This window comes from Pagrus pagrus (assembly GCF_965226575.1).
Source record: "Pagrus pagrus genome assembly, chromosome: 19".
Classification (NCBI taxonomy): Eukaryota; Metazoa; Chordata; class Actinopteri; order Spariformes; family Sparidae; genus Pagrus; species Pagrus pagrus.
The window spans coordinates 3,316,344-3,343,261 of NC_140203.1; the positions used below are offsets into that span (position 1 = coordinate 3,316,344).

A 26,918-nucleotide genomic window follows, 5' to 3' on the forward strand; every position below is an offset into this window, starting at 1 on the left:
CGAACTCACCCTTTTCCCGCCACTGAATGCAGCTAAACGTCACACGACGTCCTGGGTGAGCTTGATTTTGACACCGCTGCACTGAAATTTGTCTGTCGCGACACGAACCGTCTGTTCGCCTACCGCTCCGCCCGGCCGGGGTTGCCGTGGAGACATCTCACCAACCGAAAGCCCCATCGCATTCAAGCCCCGCCCATCTATGTTCCTATTGGTCCGTTCTCGGGCCTTTCAGCAGAACGCAGCTGTGATTGGCTGTCGGCTAGGTTCACGTCACCACTGCACAGCGCCACATAAATACAGACCTAAACACGCAGGGCGAGTCTGACGCGCTGTCAGGGGTCCGTTCAAGTGCGTCTGGGCATCTTTTAATCACAGCTCACGTTGATAAACATGGCAAACCCGCGAGTTTTCTTTGACATCACTGTTGATGGCGTCAGCGCAGGCAGGATTTTAATGGAGGTAAGATAAAAAACTCTGACTATTCACTGAACTTTTCTCACTTTAGTTGATTTTTCAAGGTTTAAAATCCGTGGCAGGGTTATCTTTCACATCCATCTGTGTGAGGTGCAAACGGCCTGCAGCTCTGACAGACATGTTGTGGTGCGTCAACTTCTCCTGCAGCTTTTAGGCTTCCATCTTGGTACCCAGCCTTGCATATAAACATCCATATATCTTGATGTTGTGTTAATAAATGCATAAATGCAGATAAGAGAAATTAAATTAAATGCAAGTCCTGCAGAGTGATTTTATTCTGATGGGAACGCCCAGCTGATGCTGCTGATGCTGCTGCTGGTGCCTTATGATGGCAGGTGGCTGCTGCTTATCTGACGCCTCTTCTCATTGACGCAGTTAAAGAGGGAAATTAAAGAGAATCATTAATAAATGGTTAATTATAGTTAATTACATTTCAGTTAATAGTTGTTTCACTGTCAAGAAACATTGCATAAAGGTGCACTCTGTAGTTTTGGGGAATACATTTTAATCAGAAGAGAAAGATTTTGTTTTTCTGCCGAAACAAACTAAATAAACTTTTTTGTTTTCATGACTGAATAAACAAACTGACTGTTTATGCTGTTTTACTTTGTTTATATGTGGCGGACCCTGCCACCTTTCTGGCTCTAAACAGTGTTCTGGGACCTTTATTCCTCTGAGAACAGCTTGTTTATTCACTGATGGAAAAAATAAATATTTCTCTCTATATATAATACTACCTCATTAATGTTGTAAATATTAAAACTCTGAGTTGGAATTTTCTTCTCCAAAGCCACACAGTGCCCCTTTTAGCAGCTGTTTATTGTAAAGTTGCAACTGATCTTTAAATGTTTGTAAATGGCTGATAAATACTGTGTAGTTCATCTATAAACATGTTAAAAATAAGATGAGACTTTATTTTCGTGGCAGAGTGAAGAACAGTGACAGATAAAAATAAAAAACAAGACATAAACAAGACAAAATAGAAGTCAATATGAAATCAAATAGAAACATAAAGTAGAAATATGAATATTACAAACATATAATAATAACAATAATAATAATAATAATAATAAACTTTTTCAAAACCAAAGTTAGGAGGTGCTTCACAAAACACAGTACTATACAATACAGGTGCAAAGAGAAATAGAACAAAATAAAGTGCCATGAAATATAAAAGACAGATAAATAAACTAAAATATTTAAAAAATAACATTAAAACCTTTGAAAAGACATCATCCAAATGCTTGTCTGTGTTTTTAAAAGTTATTAAATTGAGGAATTGACTCAGCTGATCTGATAATTAGAAACGTTTGAAAATATAAATACAGCTGCACAGAGAAACACGACTGCACAGGATACAGACAGGATAACAGAAGGGGTTGAACTACCAGAGGGCCAGAAGACCTTGGGGTCCCGCAAGCAAATGGAAACCATGAGCCAAGTCCTGAAAAGTCAGAGAACAAGATCCGAGCTATCAACACCCGCAACCTGCCGGTCATCAGATACTCTGCTGCCATAATAAGCAGGCCACAGGAGGAGAGAGAGGCCGCTGATATCAAGACAAGGAAGCTCCTCACGACGCATGAAGTCCAGCGTCCAGAGGTTAAACAGAAAGAGGGAGGCCGAGGACGAGTGAGCGTCAAAGCCACTCTCAACAAAGATGCATGAGTACACCAGGAAGATGGCCGCAAGTGGTGAAGTGCTAAGTGAATACTTCAGGCAGCAGAGGAGGAGGAGGAGGAGGAGGAAGAAGAGCAGGAGGAAACGTCATGCAAGACGCTCCTGAGACAATGCAGCACGTACAGCGGGTTGTAAAGTGAATTCTTACTTAAATTAAGATTATTACGTTACTGAGTCATTCTTTTAACAGGTAATTAGTGACTGTATCAGAATACATTTTTAAAGTAACCCTCTGAACCCTGTTAATAAAAATATTTAAAAGAGGATTATTATAAAGTGTTACCAAAATTAATCAGCTTCTTATCTGATAATCAATAATTCAAGCAAAAAGTCCAGTTTTTGATTTCAGCCTCTCACTACAAGATTTTCTTGCTGTATCTCGTCGTATGGGACAGTAAACTGAGTATCTTTGTGCAATCAGGGCAATATATATGTGTATATATATATATATATATATATATATATATATATATATATATATATATATATATATATGTATATATATATCGTTTACCAAGATATGAAACTATATAATGTCTTAAATATATCATGATCTGACACAAGTGTTGTCTTCCCTGTTTTTAAAGGCTGCATTACACTAAAGTTTTCTTAACTAGAAAAGACTTGTTCTAATATTTGTCTTTACCCACTTCGTCATTATATCGACATTACTAATGATTATTTATCATAAATCTAATTGTGTTAATGTTTTATTGTATACTGTATTGAGGTTTTAATATTGTGATATTTGATTTTGTTGCCCAGTCCTAACATACATGAGATTTCAAAATATCGAGACACACATCGTAACTCTTTTATGGCCACACCACCCAGCCATACTTTGGGTATTTACCTGATTTAAGTACCCACAATTTGGGTAAAAGCTACATGGCTTCATTGGAAAGTACTGGTTCTGACAAACAAGAGACTGATGTCAGTTTAAATCTCTGCAAGAAAGCGAACATGTGCATTTCCCAAAATGTAGAAATTGTTCCTATAAGTCTGTTTTTAAGACTTTTTTAGACAGTTTAGAGGAAAAGTTCTCTGTTCTTACCCACTTAGTCATTATATCCACATTACTGATGATTATTGATCATAAATCTAATTGTGTTAATGTTTTGTGAAAATTACCAATATTGTTGTAATATCAATATGATATTCGCATTTATGAGAAGCTTTCCAGGAGATTTCAAAATGTTGTTTATCGTGATATAACCTAAAACTATTGTATGTGTTATTTTAAGTCACCCTCGTTTGCTGTTTCCCTCCACACTAATGTAAATGTCTGTGTTTTTGCAGCTCCGGGCCGATGTGGTCCCGAAGACTGCAGGTAGGTAAGCTTTAAGAATAAGGAGAAAGCCTCGTATGTTCAGTGTATTCAGCATCAACCACAGAGCTGCTGCTGCTGCTGCTGCTGCTGCTCTGGGTTTCTTTTTTTCCACACTCCCAAAATGGATTCGTGTTTGGTCGAGGAAACTATGCGTCCCCATTAATCCTCCGCCGAGAGTTTATTCTGAATATGGGTCGAGGCTGGAAGGCATTGATCAAAAGAGCCTTAATAGCCATTTGTGGAGATAAAAGTGAGTGTAAACAAGGAGTGCTCCCGCTGCGGTGGTTAATGATGATAAGGAAGAAGAAGAAGAAAACGAACACTAGTTTACTTGAAATGTCTTTTATTGATCATTTCCACCTTAATACAGCTGGTAGTGGTCGACTGTAATATATCAGTTCTCTGTCCTACAACCTTCTTCTTCATCTACCAACAAGAAAACCTGCATGATGCATCACCAGCTGACTCGGATTCTGTCCCACGTAGCCATTGTTAGTTATGTGACCTCATTCACACTCAGCGGATGCAGAAAGAACGGCCTATATGCTTTTTTTGTGCATACAGTAGTTTCTGTAGTGGCTCAGATACATCATGCTGTTTCTGCTGCTTCTGCACTTTAATTGTCATGTTGTCTGAGGCAAGGGTCTCAAACTAGCAGCCCGATGGCCGGATCAAAGCCACAAGACAATTGTATAAGGCCCCCACATGTAAGGGATCCTCAAGGGGTCAGAGAATGGGCTGTAGTATTGTAGTATTACTGTAGTATTGTAGTTATTAGAGGGGTGTCAGTGTGGATCTGCTGTGACTGAAAAGAGACACGCAACTACCACAAAGAGACAGAAAGAACCAAAAACAGACTCAAACAAACTGCACAGAGACTGGAAGCAACCTTAAAGAATCAAAAAATGACTGTAAAGACACTTAAAACTACACAAAGAGATGCAAAGCAACCACAAAGAGATATAAACTACTAATAACAGACTCAAAACGACTACACAGAGACTTGAAACAACCTTAAAGATTCAAAAAATGACTGTCAAGAGGCTCAAAACTACACGAAGAGACAGAACAACCATAAACCTCAAAAAAATGACTACAAAGACGCACAAAGCAACCACAGGGAGATACAAAACAGCTACAAAGAGATGCAAAGCAACCACAAAGAGATAGAAATGACTAAATACAGACGACTATACAGAGACTTGAACCACCAAAAACAGACACAATCAACCACAAAGATATGAAAAAGGGGGACAGAAAAACATGCAAATAATGACAAAGAAACGCAAAAAAACTCAAATAGACTAAAGAGACACAAAGCAACCACAAAGATACAAAACACCTGGGAAGCACTATCCATCCACTTGGACAACTTTGGAAACTACTACAAAGAGATCCAAACAACTGCTCAGAGAAAAATTAAGTATTCAGAGTGACCTCGGGTGGTTTGAGTTTGAGACCCCTGCTCTGATTAAACATGCTATAAACCTGTGATTTATTTCAGTATTTTATTTGGATTGAGTGCATTTAATGTCTTTTTTATTTTACAGAAAATTTCCGTGCTCTGTGCACCGGTGAGAAAGGTTTTGGCTACAAGGGCTCCGGTTTTCACCGTCTCATCCCTAAATTCATGTGCCAGGTACAGTGAAGGAAACACATGTGTCCTGTTTCAGATTTAACCTGAGCTAATTGATATTTGATGATTTCCTTTCAGGGTGGGGATTTTACCAACCACAATGGAACTGGAGGCAAATCCATCTATGGGGAGAAGTTTCCTGATGAGAACTTCCAGCTGAAGCACTCAGGCATGGGCACTCTCTCCATGGCTAACGCTGGGCCCAACACCAACGGATCCCAGTTCTTCATCTGCACAGCTTCAACCGACTGGTGAGCTCCGCTTTCACCCGTCTACCGCTGCATTCGGGTTTAATCAACAGTTTCGGCTTGTTTCCGATGTTCTTCTCACATACTAATCGGCTGCTCTCTTTTCCAGGCTGAACGGGAAACACGTGGTGTTTGGCAAAGTTGTGGAGGGCATTGATGTTGTCAAGGCGATAGAGAAGCAAGGCACAAAGAGCGGCACCCCTAAAGCCAAGGTTGTCATCGCCGACTGTGGAGAGCTGAAATAGTGCGACTGAGCTCCTTCGGTTCAGCCTGTTCACCTTGTTCTCTCAGTCATCTCTGACGTTGTGCTCTCAGAAACATATATCGCCTAAAACACTGACTTTAAGTATTTTAATTTCGTGTATATTTTCTGTGATATAAGTTGTAAAGAGTGACATTTAATACAACATTTTTCACTAGATGTGTGATTTATTACAGGAGACAGAATAACCAATCTGAAATGCATTTCTTTATGTGTAATACTTGAATAACAACACTTGAAAAACACTTCATGTTTATGTAGAAGTTCCCCTTAACTGTGTATGTGATGATTTTATTTATTTTATTTTTTGCATGGAAACACTTTTTGCATTAAATGTGACCCTATATTTTGAACTTATAAGATTAAATGAAAATGTACATGTAATTAAAATACTTAGTCACCATTTAAGGCAAATTATTTTTGTGTTTACATCTGCAGCATCCGTAGAAAAACACCCCAATGCACCCACTTTCTCCACTAAAGATGTCCACTCCTGTGCTGATATTTGTTGTGTAATATTTTGTATCTTCTAATCTGTTGTTCAAGGACCACATTTGTTAACAAAATAGGAATAAAATGATGGTGACCATGTAAATAAAACCACATGAAAGCTTACTTTGTGTGCGTCGTCTAATTCAAGAACACAGACAGTTGGTTAATCACAACATTGTGATTCGATTAATGCCAGTTGGATCAAAATGAAGTGCTCTAACTATGTGGTTTCATTTTTTAATTATTGCTGCTGCCACATTTTACCACTAGAGGTTGGCAAGGTAACAACTGTCACACCTTTGTACAGTGGTGGAAGAAGTATTCATATCTGTTAATTCAGTAAAAGTGCTAATATCACATGGTTAAAGTACTCCAAGAAAAAAATCATCCATTCAAAACAGTATGAAAATTAAATTTAATATTAATTTTTTTCCATAAGTGCATAAACAAGCTGTTCTCATAGGAAAAAGCTAGAAAGGTGGCAGGGTCTGCCACATATAAACAAAAAATAACAATATAAATTGTGTTGTCCTTTAAGGTCAGTTTGTTTCTCCAGTCATGAACACAATCAGAGTTTGTTTATTTAGTTTGTTTAGGCAGAAAAAATCAATCAGTGAGGATCTTTCTCTTCTGATGAACGTTTCCTCCCCAAAACTTCAGAGTGCACCTTTAATATTCCTGCTGCATTAATGTGTATGTAGCATTTGACTGCTGTAGATGTTTAAGGTTGAGCTCGTTTGAACTACTTTATATACTGTTGGCTAGTTCAAAGCAATGACACATATTCATAAACACCCAGGTAAAGTCCAATGTCTTAAATTCATACTCAAGTACAGTATGTGAGTAAATGTACTTAGTTACATTCCACCATGGCTGTAATGAACGAAAGATGTAGAGCTAGTCTTCGCTAAATGTTTTATTTTGCTATCCCTTTGTCCAATTATCAGGATCAGACCCGGTTTGGATTCAGACAGGTAGGATTGATTTAAATGATTTCTCAGAAAAGTTTGAGGCTGTTTTCAGTCTTTTGGTTTCAATTTTCAGCTTCAGTTTCAATCATCACAAAAAACACTTGGTAGAAAAACACCATGTTTTGGCTTAAAATACCTGGCTTTGTCGCCACAAACACGGCCGGAGATGCCCCCGAGGTCTCCTTATAATATATCAAGTGGTGTCACGCTTACAAATGTGGAAACGCTGGCTGTGTCCCGCTTCACCTCTCGATATGAAAGTCGAAACGTAGTCGAACTTAGAAAATCTGATAATTATCATTTCACAACTTCGTGACTGCTCAGCAAATGAAAAGACATAGGATATCGAAAATGTGAAGGACCATCCGGCCATATTTCAAGGTAAAACAACATATCATTATATCATCATATCAACCCATTAGCTTCCATTAGCTAACAACTAAAGTTAGCACATTCCTGTTTGACGGTGTTACAAGGAACATAAAGAAAGGCATAAAATAACCCTAAATTATCAACACACATCTTGAACACATTTATTTAAGTCTGGAAGTGAAATGCAATAGATGTAATCAAAAGGTAACGCTAGTGGTCAGGAATGTGTCAAGAAATATGTTATTTTAGGTCGACATATGGCCCGATGTAAAGTTTTCACTTTACAGGGAACATCATCTTTTCAGTTGCCGATCAGTTAAGAAACATGATAACCATGTTTTCATAAGTCAGAGGAAAATGGCCGCTGGGTGAATATTGACTTTACTTCTGTACTTTCAGGATTCTGAATGCAGGAATTTTACTTGTAAAGTGGCAGTTTTTCATTGTGATATTTGTACTTTAACTTGAGGATCAAAGTACTTTCCCCCAGTGAAGTACATTGACTCAGCAAATGAACTTGTATAGCATGTCAGGTGGGATATCTATCAGCATGGACGACCACCAGTATTGACAGTGTATTTTAAAAACTAAAGTAGGTTTTCACTTGGCAGGAATTGTAGAGTAGAGCACATTTTATTTTCAGGCTTTTGACATAAATAAAACTGCCTATTTTAAGGTATTTCCACATTAAATAGTCAAAGATTACAACATGAGTTTTATTCTCTAATAAAATATCAGTGAAGATCACAAAGTAATTTTGTGTGAGTTGGATTTTAACACATTTGAACATGACGTCCACAACATCAGCTCGTCTGCTTGTTCTTCTATATAAATCTGTGGCCGCAGAGACATGTCACGATCCGCCATCTTGACTCCTCCCACCTCCGCTCCTATTGGCTCGTTCTCGAGCCTTTCAAATGGAACGTTGCTGCGATTGGCTGTCGGTAGCTTTTACGTCACCGGCGCGCAGCCTCACTGGAACGCAGAGCTATAGATACCGTGTGTCTACAACCAGGAAATCATTCAGGAGCTGTTTTCCGTTATAATCATATTAAGCCCGTTTTGTAAAAATGGCAAACCCTAAAGTTTTCTTTGACATCACTATTGGAGGCGCTCCAGCTGGCAGGATTGAAATGGAGGTGAGATTAACGTCAGACTATTTACTAAACATGTGTCGCTTCATTTCAACAATGCTAATTTTTTTTTAGAAAAAGCTTTGAAATGAGTCTTCTGCATCAGTCTGTATGATTCTCAAAGAATGGTGTGTCTGTTTCGCAGCTCCGGGCTGATGTGGTCCCAAAGACTGCAGGTATGTGATCTTTAAATCAGGAGAAAAACCACATAAATTGATCCTTTCCTCCGTATAAAACCGAGGCCCCGGAGGTGCCACTCAGCCTGATGGCCGCCCGGCCTGATGGACACTCGCAGTATTGCAGAGAAAAATTCCCATGCGGCCGGAAAACCCTTTTTCCTCATTGACCGCCATTATAAAAAAAAAAAAAAAGAGACGTATTTAAAAATGCGGACAGGACATGAAGAAACGCAAACGACGTTGATTATGACTCTCTCCATGATGTATTTTTGATCCATGGAGGGATTTTTGTATTTGTAAAACTTTCAGTGAGCTGAGAAAAGCGATTTTAAAAATCCGTTATATCATCAGAATCTAAAGTCTACGGGCCTAACGGGAACTCAAGGGCGGGGCCAGTGGGCGAACCTCTACTGCGCATGTTCAATGAGACGCACAACCAGGAAGTCTTCGCAGAAGCCAGAGAACTTCTTTGGCGCATGCGCCAGACGAGCAATTCTCATTTGTTTGAATGGCCGCCATCTTTCCATCTGGTATCTGACTCCTCTGTATGACTCTATGGTATAGCCTCGTGCATTTTAAAACCCTCGTGGGTCTGCGTGTGTTTATCTGAGTGTCATCCACTGCGCTCAATAACAGCAAAATCTCACTGTTTCTCAACCCAGCCATGAAGCACAACTCAAATATAACAAATGATCATGTTTTAGTGTGAAAGATATCTTGCTATGTGAGTTTGTTTTTTTTCCCCTTGCGATGCAGCAATAGACCTCCATATCTATACAAGTTCATGTACAATGTTTTTGCAAACTAGTATATGTGTTGCAGGGGGAAAAAGAAGAGTTGTGGGTTGTTCAAATGCTATGATGTTCAACAGAGCACCTGTCTGTCCTCGCAGCAGCAGCCGCTTGTAAAGAGAGCAAAGTCGTGGGACAGGTTCAGGCGCAGATAAAAGTTATTGATGCAAAAAAAAAAAAATTTGAAGACAAAGAAACTCAGAATGACTGCATAGAGTCAACTACAGTGATTTGAAACAAGCTCAAAGAGATGCAGAATGACCACAGAGACACAAACGACTGCAAAGGGACGCAAAACGAACATTAAAACACAGAAAAACCAGATGGAGAGAAGTTTGTTACTCTTGCTTGAATGCAACCTTAGTGCTAATTACTGGTAATATGAACCTAAAGCTTATTTTCCTATTTTTTTGTTTTAGTGAATTTAATGACGTTATGGTGTGTTTATTTTACAGAAAACTTCCGTGCTCTGTGCACCGGAGAGAAGGGTTTTGGCTACAAGGGCTCCAGCTTTCACCGCGTCATCACTGAATTTATGTGCCAGGTACAGTGAAGGAAAGACATTTGTCCTGTTTGCTTTTGTTCAGATTTGAGCCGAGCTAATGAATATTTGATTGCTGTAGCAACATTTGCTGACTTGCCTGAGCCTTTTTTATTTGTTTTTTAGGGTGGAGATTTTACAAGGCACAATGGAACTGGAGGAAAGTCCATCTATGGGGAGAAGTTTGCTGATGAGAACTTCCAGTTGAAGCACACAGGAGCTGGTACACTGTCCATGGCTAATGCTGGGCCAAACACCAATGGATCCCAGTTCTTCCTCTGCACAGTTAAAACTTCCTGGTGAGCTTCACTCTGACCCATCTACTGCTGTATTCAAGCCTAAACAACAGTTTCAGCTTGTCTCACATGTTTGTCTCTCTTCTCTAGGCTGGACGGGAAGCATGTGGTGTTTGGCAGTGTTGTGGGGGGCATGAATGTTGTCCAAGCGATAGAGAAAGTGGGCTCACAGAGCGGCAAGACTGCAAAGAAGGTCGTCATCGCCGACTGTGGTCAGCTATAATACTGCGATGAAGCTTCTTCAGCTCAGCCTGTTCACCTGTCAGATGTGTCCTTCTATCATCCACATCCCAGTCTTCTTTGACAGGATGTATATCTGCAGCATCAGTGGAAAAACAGCCAATGCACCCACTTTCTCAACTGCAAATGTTTCACTCCTGTGCTGATATTTGTTGTGTATTATTTTGTACCTTCTAATCTGTTGTTTAAGGACCACATTTGTTAACAAATTCTGAATAAATGGAAAAAAAAAAACACTGAATAAACCACTTGAAAGCTTAATTTGTGTATGTCCTCTCATTCAAGACACCAACTGTGTTCTTACTTAATGTGTGTATTTTAGTGTTTACATTAATTAATGACAACATTTTAAATTGATTGTTGGTGGAAATCACAATGAAGTGCTCTAACAATACGATTCATTTTGTGGTATTTGTAGTTGCAATATCTTACCATCAGAGGTCATTATAGGATAATACTTTTTGTCACGTTTGCCATACTTTTTGTAAAGTATTGAAGGAAGTATTCAGATGTATTTCAGTAAAGTACTAATATCCCACTCTTATAATACTCCCAGAATCAATCATGTTTCTGTATTAATATGACCACCAGTATTAAAAATGTACATTAAATATAAGTAGGGATTGCATTTAGAGCTTATTTTTAAGCTTTTGACAAATAAAACGTCCTATTTTAATGTATGTCGACATTAAATATTCAAAGATTACGACCTGAGTTGTATTCTCTAATAAAATGTCGGTGAAGATCACAAAATACTCTGTGTGAGTTGGACTTTAACACGTTTGAACATGACTTCTTCAACATCGGCTCGTCTGTTGTCCCTTCCGCCAGCAGAGACGTCTCACGATCCGCCATCTTGACTCCTCCCACCTCCTGTTCCTATTGGCCCATTCTTAAAAAGAACGCTGCTGTGATTGGCTGACGGTAGCTTTTACCACCCTCACCGGCGCGCAGCCGCAGTTGAGCGCAGAGCTATAGCTACCGTGTGTCTGCAACCAGGAAATCACTCAGGAGCCGTTTCTCTCTTTTATAATCAAATTAATTGCGTTTATAAAAATGGCAAATCCGAAAGTTTTCTTCGACATCACTATTGGAGGCTCTGCAGCTGGCAGGATTGTAATGGAGGTAAGAGGAAAAATCTGACTATTTCCTAAACATGTGTCGCTTTATTCCAGCTATGCTCAGTCTTTCAGGTTTTAAATGTGTGTTTTGCATCAATCTGCATGTTTCTTAAAGAATAATGTGTGTGTTCGCAGCTCCGGGCTGATGTGGTCCCAAAGACTGCAGGTATGTGGTCTTTGCTTGAGGAGAAAACTCCGCTCGGGGTTTTTCCACACACTCAAAATGGATTTATGCTCGGATGAGGAAACTATGCGTCTCCATTAATCCTCCACTGAACATGCGCTCTGACTATGGGGCGAGGCTGTGGCTGAGGCCTGGCGCAAGAGCCAGAAAAAAAACGCTCTCAGAGCCAAGTTCAAGTGCAAACAGTGTAACAAGCAGTGCGTGATTCATAAGAAGCAGAAGAAAAGCTCATTTGTTTGCTTGAGTTTGTCCTGTAGGCCCAGTGGTCATCTCCACCTGGTGGTTGACTATATACCTCCTAAATGCAGCTCCCAACAAAAAAACCTTGCATGATACATATTCACACATGATGTATATTAATTCATTTATACTCAGTGGATGCAGAAAAAAAATGGCCTGTATGCCTCCTTTATTCTGCACAGTAGTTTCTGTAGTGGCTCAAACACTGAAAAGCAACAAAATGTAACTTCCTGGAGAAAGACAGCTGGCTGTTGAGTCTCATCCCCGGACCAGACCGTCAAATACTGGCACTTTGGGGTGCGTTCAACCAGAGCTGCAAAACCCAAAGTGTCAGTGTGTAATAGTCTTGGAATGAGACTAAACAATCAGATATATTTCCCCAGGAAGTAAGTTTTCTGTTGTTTTTGCACTTTAACTGTCAAATTCTCTGTAGCAGGCCTGTTCAACTGCTTCCCAACGTCAAGACTTCAAAAATAGGGAGGATTTCAAATCCAGAGTGGAGGTCCGACCCCTGAAAAATTTGAGATTAAAGCGTGAATTCACCGTGTTTAACCTGCATTCTGGTGACATTGAAGGAATGAAAATAACAAAATTATAAGTAATATGCAGGAATTTGTTTAAATACTTTCTCCTCTCCATTTCATTGTCTGTCTCTCACTCACTAAGAGGACGAGGTGCAACAGTATACAGCAGAGTACACGCTGTATACTGCCAGAAACAGGTCATAATAACTGTCATTACACACCAACTCACCTCGGGGCCTTCCAGTTCATGTCATGGCTTTTCTTGAAAAACTTCTATTAAATTCATGGGACCTTGAAAAATCCCGTAGCTGTAACCATTCAGCATTTGCATGTTTATGTTGCAAGCTGTCCATGCTAACAGCATTACTCCACTGAGCATGCAAAGCAGTGACAGGTACAGACATGGATGTAAATTACGGATGCAGAGGAATAAAAATCTTTAAAAAATGAGAGTGCTGCACTGAGTCAAGGAGAAAAAGTTGTAGAAGTTTAAAAAAACGCCCTGATGAAGACTTTTTTTGAGTCGAAACATGTCCGCATACCCATTCACAAATAAAGGATTTTTCAACTTTTCCCGTTCCTCGCTTTTTTCAGTCAAACTGTGAATTTAATGAGGTTATGGTGTCTTTATTTTACAGAAAACTTCCGTGTTCTGTGCACCGGAGATAAAGGTTTTGGCTTCAAGGGCTCCAGCTTTCACCGCGTCATCCCTGGCTTCATGTGCCAGGTACAGTGAAGGAAAGACAGCTGAGCTGAGCTAATTAATATTTGATTGCTGTAACAACATTTGCTGACTCACCTCAGCCTTCAATTTGTTTTTGTTTTTGTAGGGTGGAGACTTTACCAGGGGTGATGGAACTGGAGGCAAATCCATCTATGGGGAGAAGTTTGCTGATGAGAACTTCCAGCTGAAGCACACAGATGCTGGTATACTGTCCATGGCTAATGCTGGGAAAAACACCAACGGCTCCCAGTTCTTCCTCTGCACAGCTAAAACTTCCTGGTGAGCTTCACTCTGACCCATCTACTGCTGTATTCAGGCCTAAACAACAGTTTCAGCTTGTCTCACATGTTTGTCTCTCTTCTCTAGGCTGGACGGGAAGCATGTGGTGTTTGGCAAAGTTGAGGAGGGCATGGATGTTGTCAAAGCGGTAGAGAAAGTGGGCTCAGAGAGCGGCAAGACTTCAAAGAAGGTCGTCATCGCTGACTGTGGTCAGCTATAAAACTGCGATGAAGCTTCTTCAGCTCAGCCTGTTCACCTGTCAGATGTGTCCTTTACCATCCACATCCCAGTCTTCTCTGACAGGATATATATCTGCAGCATCAGTGGAAAATCAGCCAGTGCACCCACTTTCTCAACTGCAAATGTTTGTCTCCTTTGCTGATATTTGTTGTGTATTATTTTGTACCTTCTAATCTGTTGTTTAAGGACCACATTTGTTAACAAAACCTGAATAAGTAAGTTTAAAAAAGACTGAATAAAACTACTTGAAGGCTTAATTTGTGTATGTCCTCTCATTCAAGAACAAATGTGTTCTTACTTAATGTGTGTATTTTAGTGTTTCCATTAATTAATCACATTATCATTTGATGTCGGTGGAAATCAAAATTAAGTGATCTAACAATATGATTTCATTTTGTAGTATTTGTAGTTGCAGTATCTTACCACTAGAGGTCATTATAGGTGAGGATAATACTTTGTCATGTTTGCCATACTTTTGCAAAGTATTGGAAGTATTCAGATGTATTACTTCAATAAAGTAAAACATCTACAGTAGGACTTATTACTACTGTAGATGTTTGAGGATGAACTCATTTTAACTACCTTGTCAGGTGGGATATCTGTCAGAATGGACAACCACCAGTATTAACAGTATATTTCAAATAAAAGTAGGTTTTTACCTGGTAGGGTTGCATTTAGAGTAGAAAAAGTATTATATTTAAGCTTTTGACAGAAAGAAATCTTCTATTTTAAGGTATTTCCACATTAAATAGTCAAAGCTCACCACCTGATTTATTCTCTATTAAAATGGCAGTTAAGATCACAAAATACTCTGTGTGAGTTGGACTTTAACACGTTTGAACGCGACTTCCTCAACATCAGCTCGTTTTCTTCTTCTTCACTTTACTTCTTTCCCCACAACAGATAACAGATAAGACAGTATCTGACAGTAATACTCACAGCTGTCAGGATGCGTTCCCCCTGTTTTAAATGGTCAAATTTAATGATATCAGCCTGAAAATCACAGGACTTATCTGTTGTGGGGAAAGAAGTCTGGAGTATGAATTTGAAAGATGTGTGAGCCTCCTTTCCTATTGAACAGAGGGGGGACAGTATCTGACAGTAATACTCCAAGCTGTCAGGATGTGCTTTCCCTGCTGTAATGGAGCTGGATTTAAGACAAATATGATAAAGTAGCGATTTATATTTAGCCTATGAATGAATGAGCACACTTTCTTCCAAAAGTCCATAATATTCAAAATGAAAAGTCTCTCACAAATATAATATTTTTTAATTATAGAAATAACAGTAGTTGGTTGTGTCAATAAAGACATAAAAACACAAACAGATGTGTTGTTGTCCCAGTTTAAAAACATAACTAGACAGTCATGAAGTTTGTATTTCACTTCTACAAAACATCTTCAGATAAAACAACAAAAACAAAAAAGTCAGTTTTGAGCCTCAGCTCGTACCACAGGGCCTCTGTGGTACGAGCACAGCAGCTCGGGGGCGAGCTTTCTGTGAACGCGCGCTTCCTTCGGCGGGACCAGGGGAGACGGAGCTCGATACAACACCTGCAAGATGGCGGACTGAGCAGTCGTGCTAGCGAGTCTCTCCTACTTAAACCTCCTTAAATAAGTTAATTAACTTCTTATCCCTACCTCAACTTTGTTTTTGAAGTTTATAAAGTACTTTTGCTCAAGAATCAACGATAAAATTAACCAGTCTAGCCTGAAACACAACGTATATCCCCTCATGAACGAAAGAGCGAACGCGACTCTGCTCAGGTGGACCTCAAGGAGACCGTTAGCTCCGGGGACAAGAGAAACTCGGATGAAATGAGCCAGTCAGTCCCATCAGCACCATCCGAAAAGGTAACAGAAGCAAATGAAGATGAAGTGTCAAACTCTGGCAGCGAGATTTGACTCTCAAGACAAGAAGCTAGAAGAAACAGGACTATGCTGTAATAGCTAGCTTAGCCAGCGCGTCCGTAAGACTGTAAAGCTAGAGTGTCGGTGGTGGAGAAAGAGCTGGAGCGCCTACTAGCAGAAAATATGAACAAATACATGAACGAAGATACAAGAATTGAAGTGATCCGTCTCCTCAGTAAGATAGCACCACACTGGGAGCAGAAAATGGATGATGTTGAGGACAAATGGCTCATTGTGTCTTGACTTGAAGACTTGAACATGGCACCTGATGATTGGCTTGATAGGTCCCATCTAAATTAGACAATAACAATTATAATTCAACTTTACTCGATTTCTGTAACACTCATTCACTTATTGACATCTGGAGGAGCAGGAGTATGAATATTAGTCATTTTTCATGAATAAAACCCAATGGGAATGCCAGATCCAGAATTGACATGTGGCTACAACACCTGAATTAGCAGATTTTGTATCAGAGGTATCAATGTCAAGTGCACCCTTAACCGATCATTGCCTCTTATCTCTTGTGCTACAACCTTCACTAAATGATAACAAAAAGAATACACACTGGAAAGTCAATGCTGACCTAATGAAGTGCGATGAGTACTGCAGTTTAGTAAAAAAAAAACATTTTTTCTACATTTTTTAACATGTTTTTTCTTTTGTTATATTGTACTTAAGTGTTTTCGCTCAGTCACAAAATGAATTTGTACTGGAAATTATTCTGCTTGTAAGATTTGTCTTCACTTTCATTGTCAAAACAAAACAAAACACAAAACCACAAAACAAAAAACATCTCACGATCTGCCATCTTGACTCCTCCCACCTCCTCTTCCTATTGGCCCATTCTTGAAACTTTCAAAAGAACGCTGCTGTGATTGGCTGTCGGTAGCTTTTACCTCACCGGTGTGCAGCCCCACCTCAACACAGAGCTATAGAAACCGTGTGTCTGCAACCAGGAACTCACTCAGGAGCTGTTTCTCTCTTTTATAATCACATTAAACGCGTTTATAAAAATGGCAAATCCTAAAGTTTTCTTTGACATCACTATCGGAGGCTCTGCAGCTGGCAGGATTGTAATGGAGGTAAGAGAAACGTCAGACTATTTACTAAACGTGTCACTTCATTTCACATGTGCTCAGTCTTTCAGGTTTTAAATGAGTGTTTTGCATCAATCTGCATGTTTCTTAAAGAATAATGTGTGTGTTCGCAGCTCCGGGCTGATGTGGTCCCAAAGACTGCAGGTATGTGGTCTTTACTTAAGGAGAAAACTCTGCTTGGGGTTTTTCCACACACTCAAAATGGATTTATGCTATGGGGCGAGGCTGTGAAGCCTGGCGCAAGAGCCAGAAAAACCACTTTCAGAGCCAAGTTCAAGTGCAAACAGTGTAACAAGTAGTGCGTGATTCATAAGAAGCAGAAGAAAAGCTCATTTGTTTGCTTGAGTTGTCATCTCCACCTGGTGGTTGACTATATACATCCTAAATGCAGCTCCCAACAAAAAAAAACCTCATGATACTTGAATGGCTGACTGATTTTGTCCCACACAGCCATTGTTGATTATATTAATTCATTTATACTCAGTGGATGCAGAAAAAAATGGCCTGTATGCCTCCTTTTGTCTGCACAGTAGTTTCTGTAGTGAGAGGGTGATTATTCTCATTAGTCTCATCCCCAGACCAGACCGTCAAATACCTCAAAAATAGGGAGGATTTCATATCCAGAGTAGAGTTGTGGAGGTCCGACCCCTGAAAAATTTGAGATTGAAGGACCGTGTTTAACCTGCATTCTGGTGACATTGAAAGAATGAAAATAACAGAATTATAAGTAATATGCTGAAATTTGCTTAAATACGTTCTCCTCTCCATTTCCTTGTCTGTCTCTCACTCACTAAGAGGACGAGGTGCAACAGTATACAGCAGAGTACACGCTGTACACTGTCAGAAACAGGTTATAATAACTGTCATTACACACCAACTCACCTCGGGGCCTTCCAGTTCACCTCATGGCTTTTCTTGACAAACATCACGTTGAACTTCTATTAAATTCATGGGACCTTGAAAAATCCCGTAGCTGTAACCATTCAGCATTTGCATGTTTATGTCGCAAGCTGTCCATGCTAACAGCATTACTCCACTGAGCATGCAAAGCAGTGACGGGTACAGACATGGATGTAAATTACTGATGCAGATGAATAAAAATCTTTAAAAAATGAGTGCTGCACTGAGTCAAGGAGAAAAAGTTGTAGAAGTTTAAAAAAACGCCCTGATGAAGACTTTTTGAGTTGAAATGTCGGCATATCCATTCACCAATAAAGGATTTTTAAACTTTTCCCGTTCCTCACATTTTCAGTCAAACTGTGAATTTAATGAGGTTATGGTGTTTTTATTTTACAGAAAACTTCCGTGTTCTGTGCACCGGAGATAAAGGTTTTGGCTTCAAGGGCTCCAGCTTTCACCGCGTCATCCCTGGCTTCATGTGCCAGGTACAGTGAAGGAAAGACAGCTGAGCTGAGCTAATTAATATTTGATTGCTGTAACAACATTTGCTGACTCACCTCAGCCTTCAATTTGTTTTTGTTTTTGTAGGGTGGAGACTTTACCAGGGGTGATGGAACTGGAGGCAAATCCATCTATGGGGAGAAGTTTGCCGATGAGAACTTCCAGCTGAAGCACACAGATGCTGGTACACTGTCCATGGCTAATGCTGGGCCAAACACCAATGGATCCCAGTTCTTCCTCTGCACAGATAAAACTTCCTGGTGAGCTTCACTCTGACTCATCTACTGCTGTATTCAGGCCTAAACAACAGTTTCAGCTTGTTTCACATGTTTGTCTCTCTTCTCTAGGCTGGACGGGAAGCATGTGGTGTTTGGCAAAGTTGTGGAGGGCATGGAGGTTGTCAAAGCGATAGAGAAAGTGGGCTCAAAGGAAGGCAAGACCAAAGTGAAGGTCGTCATCGCCGACTGTGGTCAGCTATAAAACTGCGACGAAGCTTCTTCAGGTCAGCCTGTTCACCTGTCAGATGTAAGCGATTTTTACATCCCAGTCATCTCTGACAGGATGTATATCTGCAGCATCAGTGGAAAAACAGCCAGTGCACCCACTCTCTCAGCTGCAAGTGTTTTTCTCCTGTGCTGATATTTGTTGTTGTGTATTATTTTGTACTTTCTAATCTGTTGTTTAAGGACCACATTTGTTAACAAAATCTGAATAAAATGATGGTGAACGTGTAAATAAAACAACTTGGAAGCTACAGTTAGCTCTAGTTAACGTCTGTGTTGCACCCTATTTGATTACATATTGTTACATATTGCACTTTTCGAGGAGCTCTACTCATCCTTCTGCTGATGGAAAGTCAGGTGAAGTTTCCTTGACAACAAAACATCGCTGGAGCTTCACAGCAAACCAGCTTTGCAGCATTTTTCCTAAACAACCAAAGTAGCTGGGGACTTTTTCAAAGTGTAATCCAAGTCTTCGAAAGGCCAGAAATCCCAAATTGATTTGAAAAAATGTCATTTACACCCTTTGTAAGCCAAAATTTTCAATATAGCTTGTAATGTAAGCGTTAAACAAGTCCCCATCTACTTCAGTTGTTCAGATGAACGCTGCATCACTGTTTTGCTGTGATCTTCCAGAAATGTTTTGTGGACTAAGAAACTTCACCTTCGCCTTCCCATCAGCATGAGGATGAGTAGATAATGACTGAATTTTAATTCATGGGTGAACTGTTTCTAACTTTGAAACTCCACTTTTAACCCAGCGTACAGGCACAAAAGAGCATTAGGTCTTGTCAGCTTTAATCCAGTAATATGCAGTGTCAAAACCAAGGAACCCAAAAACGGAAGTCATTTTGTCACTGAATCTCATTTTGGTTCCAGACAGCTTTATTGAAATCTATGGGAGATGCATGGAGAAACACACTTAAACCCAAGATATCTACGTGGTATATCTGCTGATTAAGAAATGCCTCCAGAAAATGAGAGAACACACTTCAGAGAGAGGGTTTATGATTGATGTTTTTGTCAACACATTCCCTGAATTTGTGTAGGAAAAGCTCCTGTTCGGTGTGTAAGTGCCGTCTCATCATTATCAGACCTCAGTAGTAATCGGTAGTTAACCTCTCTGTATGTTGGGTTTAATGTGTTTCTCCATGCATCGCCCACTGACTTCAATACAGCTGTCACCGCCGTTTGGCACCAAAGCAAGATACGGTGACGTAATGACCCTTCCTCCTCTTTTAGGTTCCTTGGGAAAAAAACCAGGAAGTGACTCAGGAAACAGACAGGCGTGTTCGGGCAGGCAGAACAAACAAGGCTGGAAAGCTAAGCAGGATGCAAATGAGACATTCCAGCAGAGTGGGACTGAACCAGTACATACATGCTGCTGCGCTGTTGTTCGGGGGAGGTGGGAAGCATGTGAGCGAGTGGGCGGGAAGATCGGGTGATGGGAACGGCGGGAAATGTGAGGTTACGGCAGTGCAGGAGGGAGTGGCTGGATCTGGTGTGACAAAATAGTTGGTAGCGGAGCAATGCAACAAAGTTATGTTACATTATAATCTGGGTGAATGTGGTATTTTTAAATGCTCCAGTGCAGCTAACGAGCAGACCTTTGGGTGAGATCGTTTGTCTTTTTCTGGAGGTCAAGAATGAACTTTGAATCTTGGGAATACTCTTTCTTGCTCAGTGCAATAAAAGCATGACAATGAAAGATTTAACACAAATAAAAACACAGTTCTTCCTCTATGTACTTCTATTTAATACAAAATACAGTACAACAGAGCTACGAGAAGTTTTTCTTTATTTCCGATTAAGATCAAGTACAGAATTTATCAAAACAAAGTTATCAATGCTCAGTGTTATTCACAATAAAAACATAGAAACAAAAGTCTACAAACCAAGTTGAAGTACACAGATTAAGGCATCAACATCTCCTTTGCAAGTTTCTCCTTCAATGAACCTCAAAGGGAGTGATACAAAAATAAATTCAAAAGAATTCAAGTTTCCCTATAGAAAGGTCTCCGTAAGAAAACAAAGAGATATATATATATATATTTTTATATACGAGAATATAAACAGGAATCGAGACCAACGACCAATCACGGCACGATAAAACCACAAATACAAAACGTACAGATCCAATACAGCAAAAGGTAAAGATCGTAATGAGGCCCTGTTCAGAAAATACCCATGGATAGTTCCCCATTTTAAATGTTTCCTCTGGAGTTTAACTGAGTGGAGAAAGGCAGATTCTGCTGCACCAGGACATCGTAGTGTTTAACAGAGTTGTAGAGAAGGAAGTCTCTGTTTTCCTGACGTGAGAGGAGTTTTGACAGGTCGAACTTCACAATTCAATCAAAAAAAATGCTATTTTAAAACATCCAGGATATTTTATGTGATGGGGATAGAGGGGTCTCATGTGGCCCCTCGGGTCATCTGTTGGTCCCCACGTAGCCAGCTGTGAAGTGGGTATTAATTTATCACACAATGTAACAAATTACTCGTGATAGTCGTGTCCAGATTAGTTGCTGCCTTGCTTTTCCAAGGCCACAACACAAAGCGCTCTTTAACCGAATAGGCCGGAAATATTTGCTTTCTCGGCGAGAGTTAGATGAGAAGATCAAACACCCTCATGTTTCTGTCTAATCTGTTGTTATCGCTGTAAAAACAAAATACAGAAGGGTCGATTTCCTGATTACACCGTGTTTGAATACACAAGTTACATGCTAAGCTAAGCTAATTGCCTCCTGGCTCAGCTCCGTACAATCGAGAGAGTGGTATTTGTCTTCTCATCTAACTCTGGGCTGGAAAGTGAATGAGCATGTGTCCAAAAAAAAAAAAATCGCACCATGCCTTTAGGTGTACACAGCATGTACAAATCAACTAATCAGCTATTTATTTACATTTTTTCTGCGAATGAGCTGAACAAAGTCGCTCACCTTCCTTTTCCTCTTCAACCTGTACGTATTCATGCTGGCATTAAAAGAGCACAGACGAAGACCACGAGTCACAAAACACATGTTTGATACTTGAGGTAATCATTAATAAAACACAAGGGTATTTGAAAAGCTGGTTTAAACTTCAGCATTGGATCATCTCTATTTTTCACCAGCATGAGAACACAAGCCTCACTGAACACCAAGACAAAAGAGCGGACTTTCCAGGACTCGTGTACAGCGGCGAAACACTGTGCACTGTCTCCTGTCGTCCGGGCAGTTGGTAGCTTTTGCAATGGCACATTTGCGGTATTGTCTCCGACCGCTTGTCTACTCTAAATGCTTCTTTGTGCTGGCATATTAAATTATCACTGAGAGTTCTACTCTAGACAGCTAACAGTCACCGTAAAGTTGACGCGATACACCAGACTGGAAGTTGTTTAATAGCCTCGTTAAGAGTATGACGTTGAGTCTAAAGCACCATTCAGACTGGATTTCGTTCTCAAGGGGAGGTGGGCTGATTTCAAATTACCGCTGCAATTACCTGCAGCTTGAACTCTGAACTCTGTAATTTAAATCCCATCTGGAGGGATCTTTGTTACCTCCACCAAGGAGGTTATGTTTTCACCCGTGTATGCTTGTTGCTGGTACTATTAAAAGTATGCCGAATTACCTAGAAGCCGTTCCTTTATGCAATGAACCAATGGATCTGCAGACAACTACCACTGGATTACATTGATACTGAAGAAGACTTAAAATGTGAGGATTCTAAGGCAAGTTCTGAACCATCAGTTGTCTAAGTTTTGCTTGGTAAGTGCAGTTAATCCTGAATCTAAAAATGTGTATTTTACGCTTGTCTGTGCGGATTTGATGAAGATGTGACTCAAATTCACCTCAAGCCGTCTTTCTCTTTTGACTTCGTTCTGCAGAGTGTCGATGTCTTTTACAGACCACTTCCTGTAATAACGCCATGGTTGACACCTCATCCAGAACGATGGATCACATTAAGAGCGCCGTGAATATTTCACTGCTCACCTCGCCCTGTAATCTTAATCCAGTCCAAATGGGCTTCAGTACTGCTGGACCTACGGGATGAATTTCAGATCTTCACACACAAGATATCTAATACAAAAGTGATTATTTTGAAATACATTGGTTTAAAAAAAATAAATAAAAAATACATTGAACTTAGTCAACACTCAACTGAAAACAAAAATAATACTGTACATCGATGCTGCTATTCACAAACTCGTCACAGGTAATAATTGTGTACAGATCGTGACAACACTGTAGTACAACAATCAACAGGCTACATAACTGTGCTGGTTTAGACCTGGGCTACAACTAGAGTGTGAGTTGTTCAGAGCACTTAATGACACTTGCTGAATGTAGAAAAGTAAGTCGAGGGAAGACCTGCAAAGACTTGGGGAAACTGAGCAAGGATCTTCTGTCTGTGGGCCGATAGCACAGATTGAACCTCAGATTTGATTACAAAAGACGGTACAGCCAGTGTGTGCTCAGGGCCAGGTTGAGGGCATTTTGGGGCCCCTTTAATCCCGACCCTGAGCTCCAGGCTGGCTGACGGCAACACTGCAGATATTTTCTCCGAAATGAGAAACAACACGATTTTACCGGTAGCACTAGGGGGCAGTGGCAATACTGTTAGCTGGTATTTCCATTTTTTTCACCAGTTATTTGGTCCTATAACTTTATTTTATTCACCACAAAGGTCTTGCATTCAGAAAGTCTGATGCACAAAAGCATCAGATGATAAACTTGGACTGTGAAAGATCAGACAAAGACCTCTGAGAGCATCTTCCCTTTACTGGACTGTTTAAAAGATAATTTACTGTCGGTTTGCTGTTAGCTTGGTGGCTAACGGGACAATAACTTTAATAAAATAAAAAACTAAAACGCTTCTTCCAAATTAAAAACAAAAACAAAAATAAAATAAATATCTGAGGATTATCAGTAAATCACCTGCTGCTACAGAGTAATAGTGTCAGAAAGCGACAGTTTGCTCCTAACTTGGTCCCATTACCTCCCTCGGTGTGACCAGCCTAGCTGCTACCTCGGCCTGTTTGAGCGCTGAGGAGACTCTCAGCTCTGCTGTGACGTCTTGCGGCTCTCTCTCAGGATGCCGTCCAGGCCGTTGAGCTGCCGGAGGAAGCCCCGGTTGGGGATGACGCCTCGGTGGTCCTTCACTGTTTTGATGGCCTCCACCAGCGTCAGGTTTTGTCTGATCATCAGGTAGGCCAGCACCAGAGTGGCTGAGCGGCTCACTCCCACAGTGCAGTGGACCAGCACCTTACCTGCATGAACACAGAATATGAAATTAAACCACTCTGAGATGTACAATAAATATCTATGATCTGAATCTGCAGCTCCCTTCAGCTTCAAACAGCCACACACGCAGGCTAACCTCCACTCGTGAGGGCTTTGTGGATGAATTCAGCTGCAGGATAGAAGTTGACGCTCATGTCGAAGGTCGGGGAGTCGTGAGCCTCGATGCCGTGATAGGTGACGTTCATCCCGGCGTAATACTCGGCTCCACCGCGCCATTTGCTCTGGGCACAGTTGAGGATGTGTGTGATGCCAAGTTTGGCAAGCTCACGCCGGTCTGATGCAATATCTCTGCAGAGGAGAGAGAATGACTTCAGTTTCATTTTGAGCAGCTGCAAAAATGTCAAAATAAAAAGCCTATTGGGGCTGCAACAACTTTTACCTTTTATCCCATAATTATGACTTTTTATCTCATAATTGTGTCATTTTTAATCTCATTAATTTTACTTTTAAATTTCATAATTAAGATTTTTTTTATTTCATAATTGTGACTTTTCCTTTTTTACCTCATAACTTTTGTCTTACAATAATGACTTTTATCTCATAATTATGACTTTTTTTTCATCTTAGAATTGTGACTTTTTATCTAATAATTTAGATTTTTTTATCTAATATTTCTTACATTTTTAATTTTTAAAAAACCTTTTAATCTATTAATCTAAATTTTGATCTCATCATTGTGACTTTTTTTTTATCTCATAATCTCTTTCTCTCTTTTTTTTTAATTTTTTTACTTTTTATCTAATCTAGATAAATCTTTTCTAATCAATTTAGATTTTTTATCTCATAATTTTGTCATTTTTAATCTCAGAATTGTGACTTTTTATACAATTTTTATGTCACAATTTTTACTTTGTAATCTCATAATCTCATCTTTTTTTTCTTTTTATCTAATCTTTATCTAATTTTGACTATTTAATTCCATAAGTGTGACTTTTTATCTCATATTTTTGACATTTTGAATCTATTTTTTTTCTTTTTTATCTCACAATTTTTACTTTCTCAATCTCGTAATTAAATGTTTGACCTCATAATTTTGACTGTTTACAGACTGTATTTTGCGGTGAACTGCTCCTTTAGCGGTTCTGCTCAGCTGCAGGTCCATACAGAACATATAGGAGCTGTGACAGCGGTATTAAAAAGTGCAGCAGTAGTTTTGAAGCAGGACTTTGACGCCTCTGCACTTCATGGTGGACACTCACTGGTCTCCGATGTACAGCCGCGGCCACACTTCGTCCGCGTGGTTGCAGGCGGTCTTCCCGGTGCACAGCAGCCTCTCCAGCTCCGACACCGTCAGGTTCGGGGAGACGCGCTCGGAGTCTTTTCGGTTCGGAGACCTGGAGCTGCTCCGGGACCGGGAGAACCGGGACATGAACGCCATTTAATCTGGACAACGGAGAGAGAAAAGAGCGAAGTAATAATAAGAAAAACATAAACATTAAAAGATGCGTTCAGGGGATCAACTACAGCCGGACATGTCTCTGATTACATAACGGATATTTACCTGTGGCTTTTGTTTTGGTGGACACGAGGCTGGATGTGTCTGAGACTCACAGTGAGCTCACTGCATTTTCCCACCATGTGAATTAAACCCAGCAGTTGTTTCCTCGAGTGTGTGTTTGATGTATTTACCTGTGTTTGGGTTTGTTCCGCGTCTCAGTGGTGCTGCAGGGCGAGCTGCTCCGCGGCCATGTTGACTCATGTATTTGCTGTGGGAGGATGGATGAGATGAGATGATGGTGATGAGACGGCTGCTGCTCAGCATCCACCAGACATCCTCACCTCCACCCGCCGCTCCTCCATCTCCTTCTCAACAAGTCCTCGTGAAGACGCACACGACTCCACAAACATGGCCCCTGTTTGAGAGCCGCATGGATGGTGCGTTCACTGGTGCAGCATGCAGAGCCTCAGCGGTTCATGTGTGCGGCTGTGTTTCTCTTCTGGACCTTATTTTATATTTAATTGTTAAATGATGGTTTATGTGACGTCGGGGTTTCTGTCGTCGGTGACGTTTGTCGCCATCTTCTGGTCAAATGAGGGAAAATTATAAATAAATAAATAAATTCAACAGTCACTATGTGGTGGAATGTAACGAAGTAAATTTACTCAAGTATTCGTTCTAGTTACTTGTACTTTTCTGAGTATTTCTATTCTATTCAACTACATCTCAGATGCACATAGACTATCTTCACTTCTCACTTGTTTGTCTGACAGTTGCTTTTAAAATAAATAAATAAATAATTGATGTAAACTTTGCCCTGATAAACAAACACAAAACAAATCACATGAGATAACAAGTCTAAATTATGAGAGAAATTATGACTTTTTATCCCATAATATTTTGATTTAATCTCATAATTGATATTTTGTTATTCTCGTAATTTTTACTTTTTTCATTTTGTGATTTTTTACTTCTTATCTCAGAATTTTGACTTCATTACGTCGGAATTTTGATTTTTAATCTCATAATTATAACATTTACCTAATAAATTTAACCGTTTATTTAATAAATTCGACGTTTTCTCACAATTTTGATTTAAAATCTCATAGTTATGACTTTTTATCTCATATTTGTGACTTATCCCACAATTAAACATGATAATGTGACGTTTGCGGACGAGCAGAAACTTTCGTTCATGTCATGATTAATTGTAAAAACATGAAGCTGGGCCTCATAGATCAAAATAAACTCTTATTAATGGGACGTTTGTGTAAGAAATCCAGTAGATGAATGTTACATCTGTTTATTATATGATGGGACACATCTGATTGAG

The 26,918-nt window shown here is 39.9% G+C and overlaps 4 protein-coding genes across 10 annotated transcripts; 3 read left to right on the top strand and 1 right to left on the bottom strand.

Moving 5' to 3' along the window:
* Window positions 1-302: 302 nt before the first annotated feature.
* LOC311275121 (peptidyl-prolyl cis-trans isomerase-like) lies at window positions 303-10,906 on the top strand. Of its 4 annotated transcripts, none has more exons than XM_084383385.1 (5): window positions 303-459; window positions 3,454-3,484; window positions 5,035-5,123; window positions 5,199-5,371; window positions 5,478-6,245. In XM_084383385.1, exons 1-5 carry the CDS (start codon window positions 391-393, stop codon window positions 5,611-5,613), a joined length of 498 nt encoding a protein of 165 aa, XP_084239511.1. In that variant the 5' UTR covers window positions 303-390; the 3' UTR covers window positions 5,614-6,245. The 4 variants fall into 4 exon arrangements, with proteins under 4 accessions (XP_084239511.1, XP_084239514.1, XP_084239513.1 ...); XM_084383388.1 differs by lacking the exons at window positions 3,454-3,484; window positions 5,035-5,123; window positions 5,199-5,371; window positions 5,478-6,245 and adding exons at window positions 8,744-8,774; window positions 10,024-10,112; window positions 10,236-10,408; window positions 10,496-10,906 and having other exon boundaries at window positions 319-459; XM_084383387.1 differs by having other exon boundaries at window positions 326-459; window positions 3,454-3,488.
* A 694-nt stretch (window positions 10,907-11,600) lies between these two features.
* LOC311275122 (peptidyl-prolyl cis-trans isomerase-like) lies at window positions 11,601-14,214 on the top strand. Its single transcript, XM_084383389.1, has 5 exons — window positions 11,601-11,770; window positions 11,902-11,932; window positions 13,353-13,441; window positions 13,545-13,717; window positions 13,805-14,214. Exons 1-5 carry the CDS (start codon window positions 11,702-11,704, stop codon window positions 13,935-13,937), a joined length of 495 nt encoding a protein of 164 aa, XP_084239515.1. The 5' UTR covers window positions 11,601-11,701; the 3' UTR covers window positions 13,938-14,214.
* Window positions 14,215-15,499: 1,285 nt separating this feature from the next.
* Window positions 15,500-20,235, top strand: LOC311275120 (peptidyl-prolyl cis-trans isomerase-like). 4 transcript variants are annotated; one of them, XM_084383382.1, is made up of 7 exons: window positions 15,822-16,042; window positions 16,924-16,952; window positions 17,081-17,111; window positions 18,264-18,352; window positions 18,456-18,628; window positions 18,716-18,870; window positions 20,111-20,235. In XM_084383382.1, exons 1-6 carry the CDS (start codon window positions 15,991-15,993, stop codon window positions 18,846-18,848), a joined length of 507 nt encoding a protein of 168 aa, XP_084239508.1. In that variant the 5' UTR covers window positions 15,822-15,990; the 3' UTR covers window positions 18,849-18,870; window positions 20,111-20,235. The 4 variants fall into 4 exon arrangements, with proteins under 4 accessions (XP_084239510.1, XP_084239508.1, XP_084239507.1 ...); XM_084383381.1 differs by lacking the exon at window positions 20,111-20,235 and having other exon boundaries at window positions 18,716-19,134; XM_084383384.1 differs by lacking the exons at window positions 15,822-16,042; window positions 16,924-16,952; window positions 20,111-20,235 and adding an exon at window positions 15,500-15,810 and having other exon boundaries at window positions 18,716-19,134.
* A 414-nt stretch (window positions 20,236-20,649) lies between these two features.
* dusp26 (dual specificity phosphatase 26) lies at window positions 20,650-26,197 on the bottom strand. The gene is made up of 4 exons (XM_084383380.1): window positions 25,777-26,197; window positions 25,347-25,530; window positions 24,224-24,435; window positions 20,650-24,113 (listed from the first exon to the last, which is right to left on the bottom strand). The coding sequence occupies exons 2-4, from the start codon at window positions 25,523-25,525 to the stop codon at window positions 23,902-23,904; spliced, it is 603 nt and encodes a 200-aa protein (XP_084239506.1). The 5' UTR covers window positions 25,526-25,530; window positions 25,777-26,197; the 3' UTR covers window positions 20,650-23,901.
* Between the last annotated feature and the right edge of the window lie 721 nt (window positions 26,198-26,918).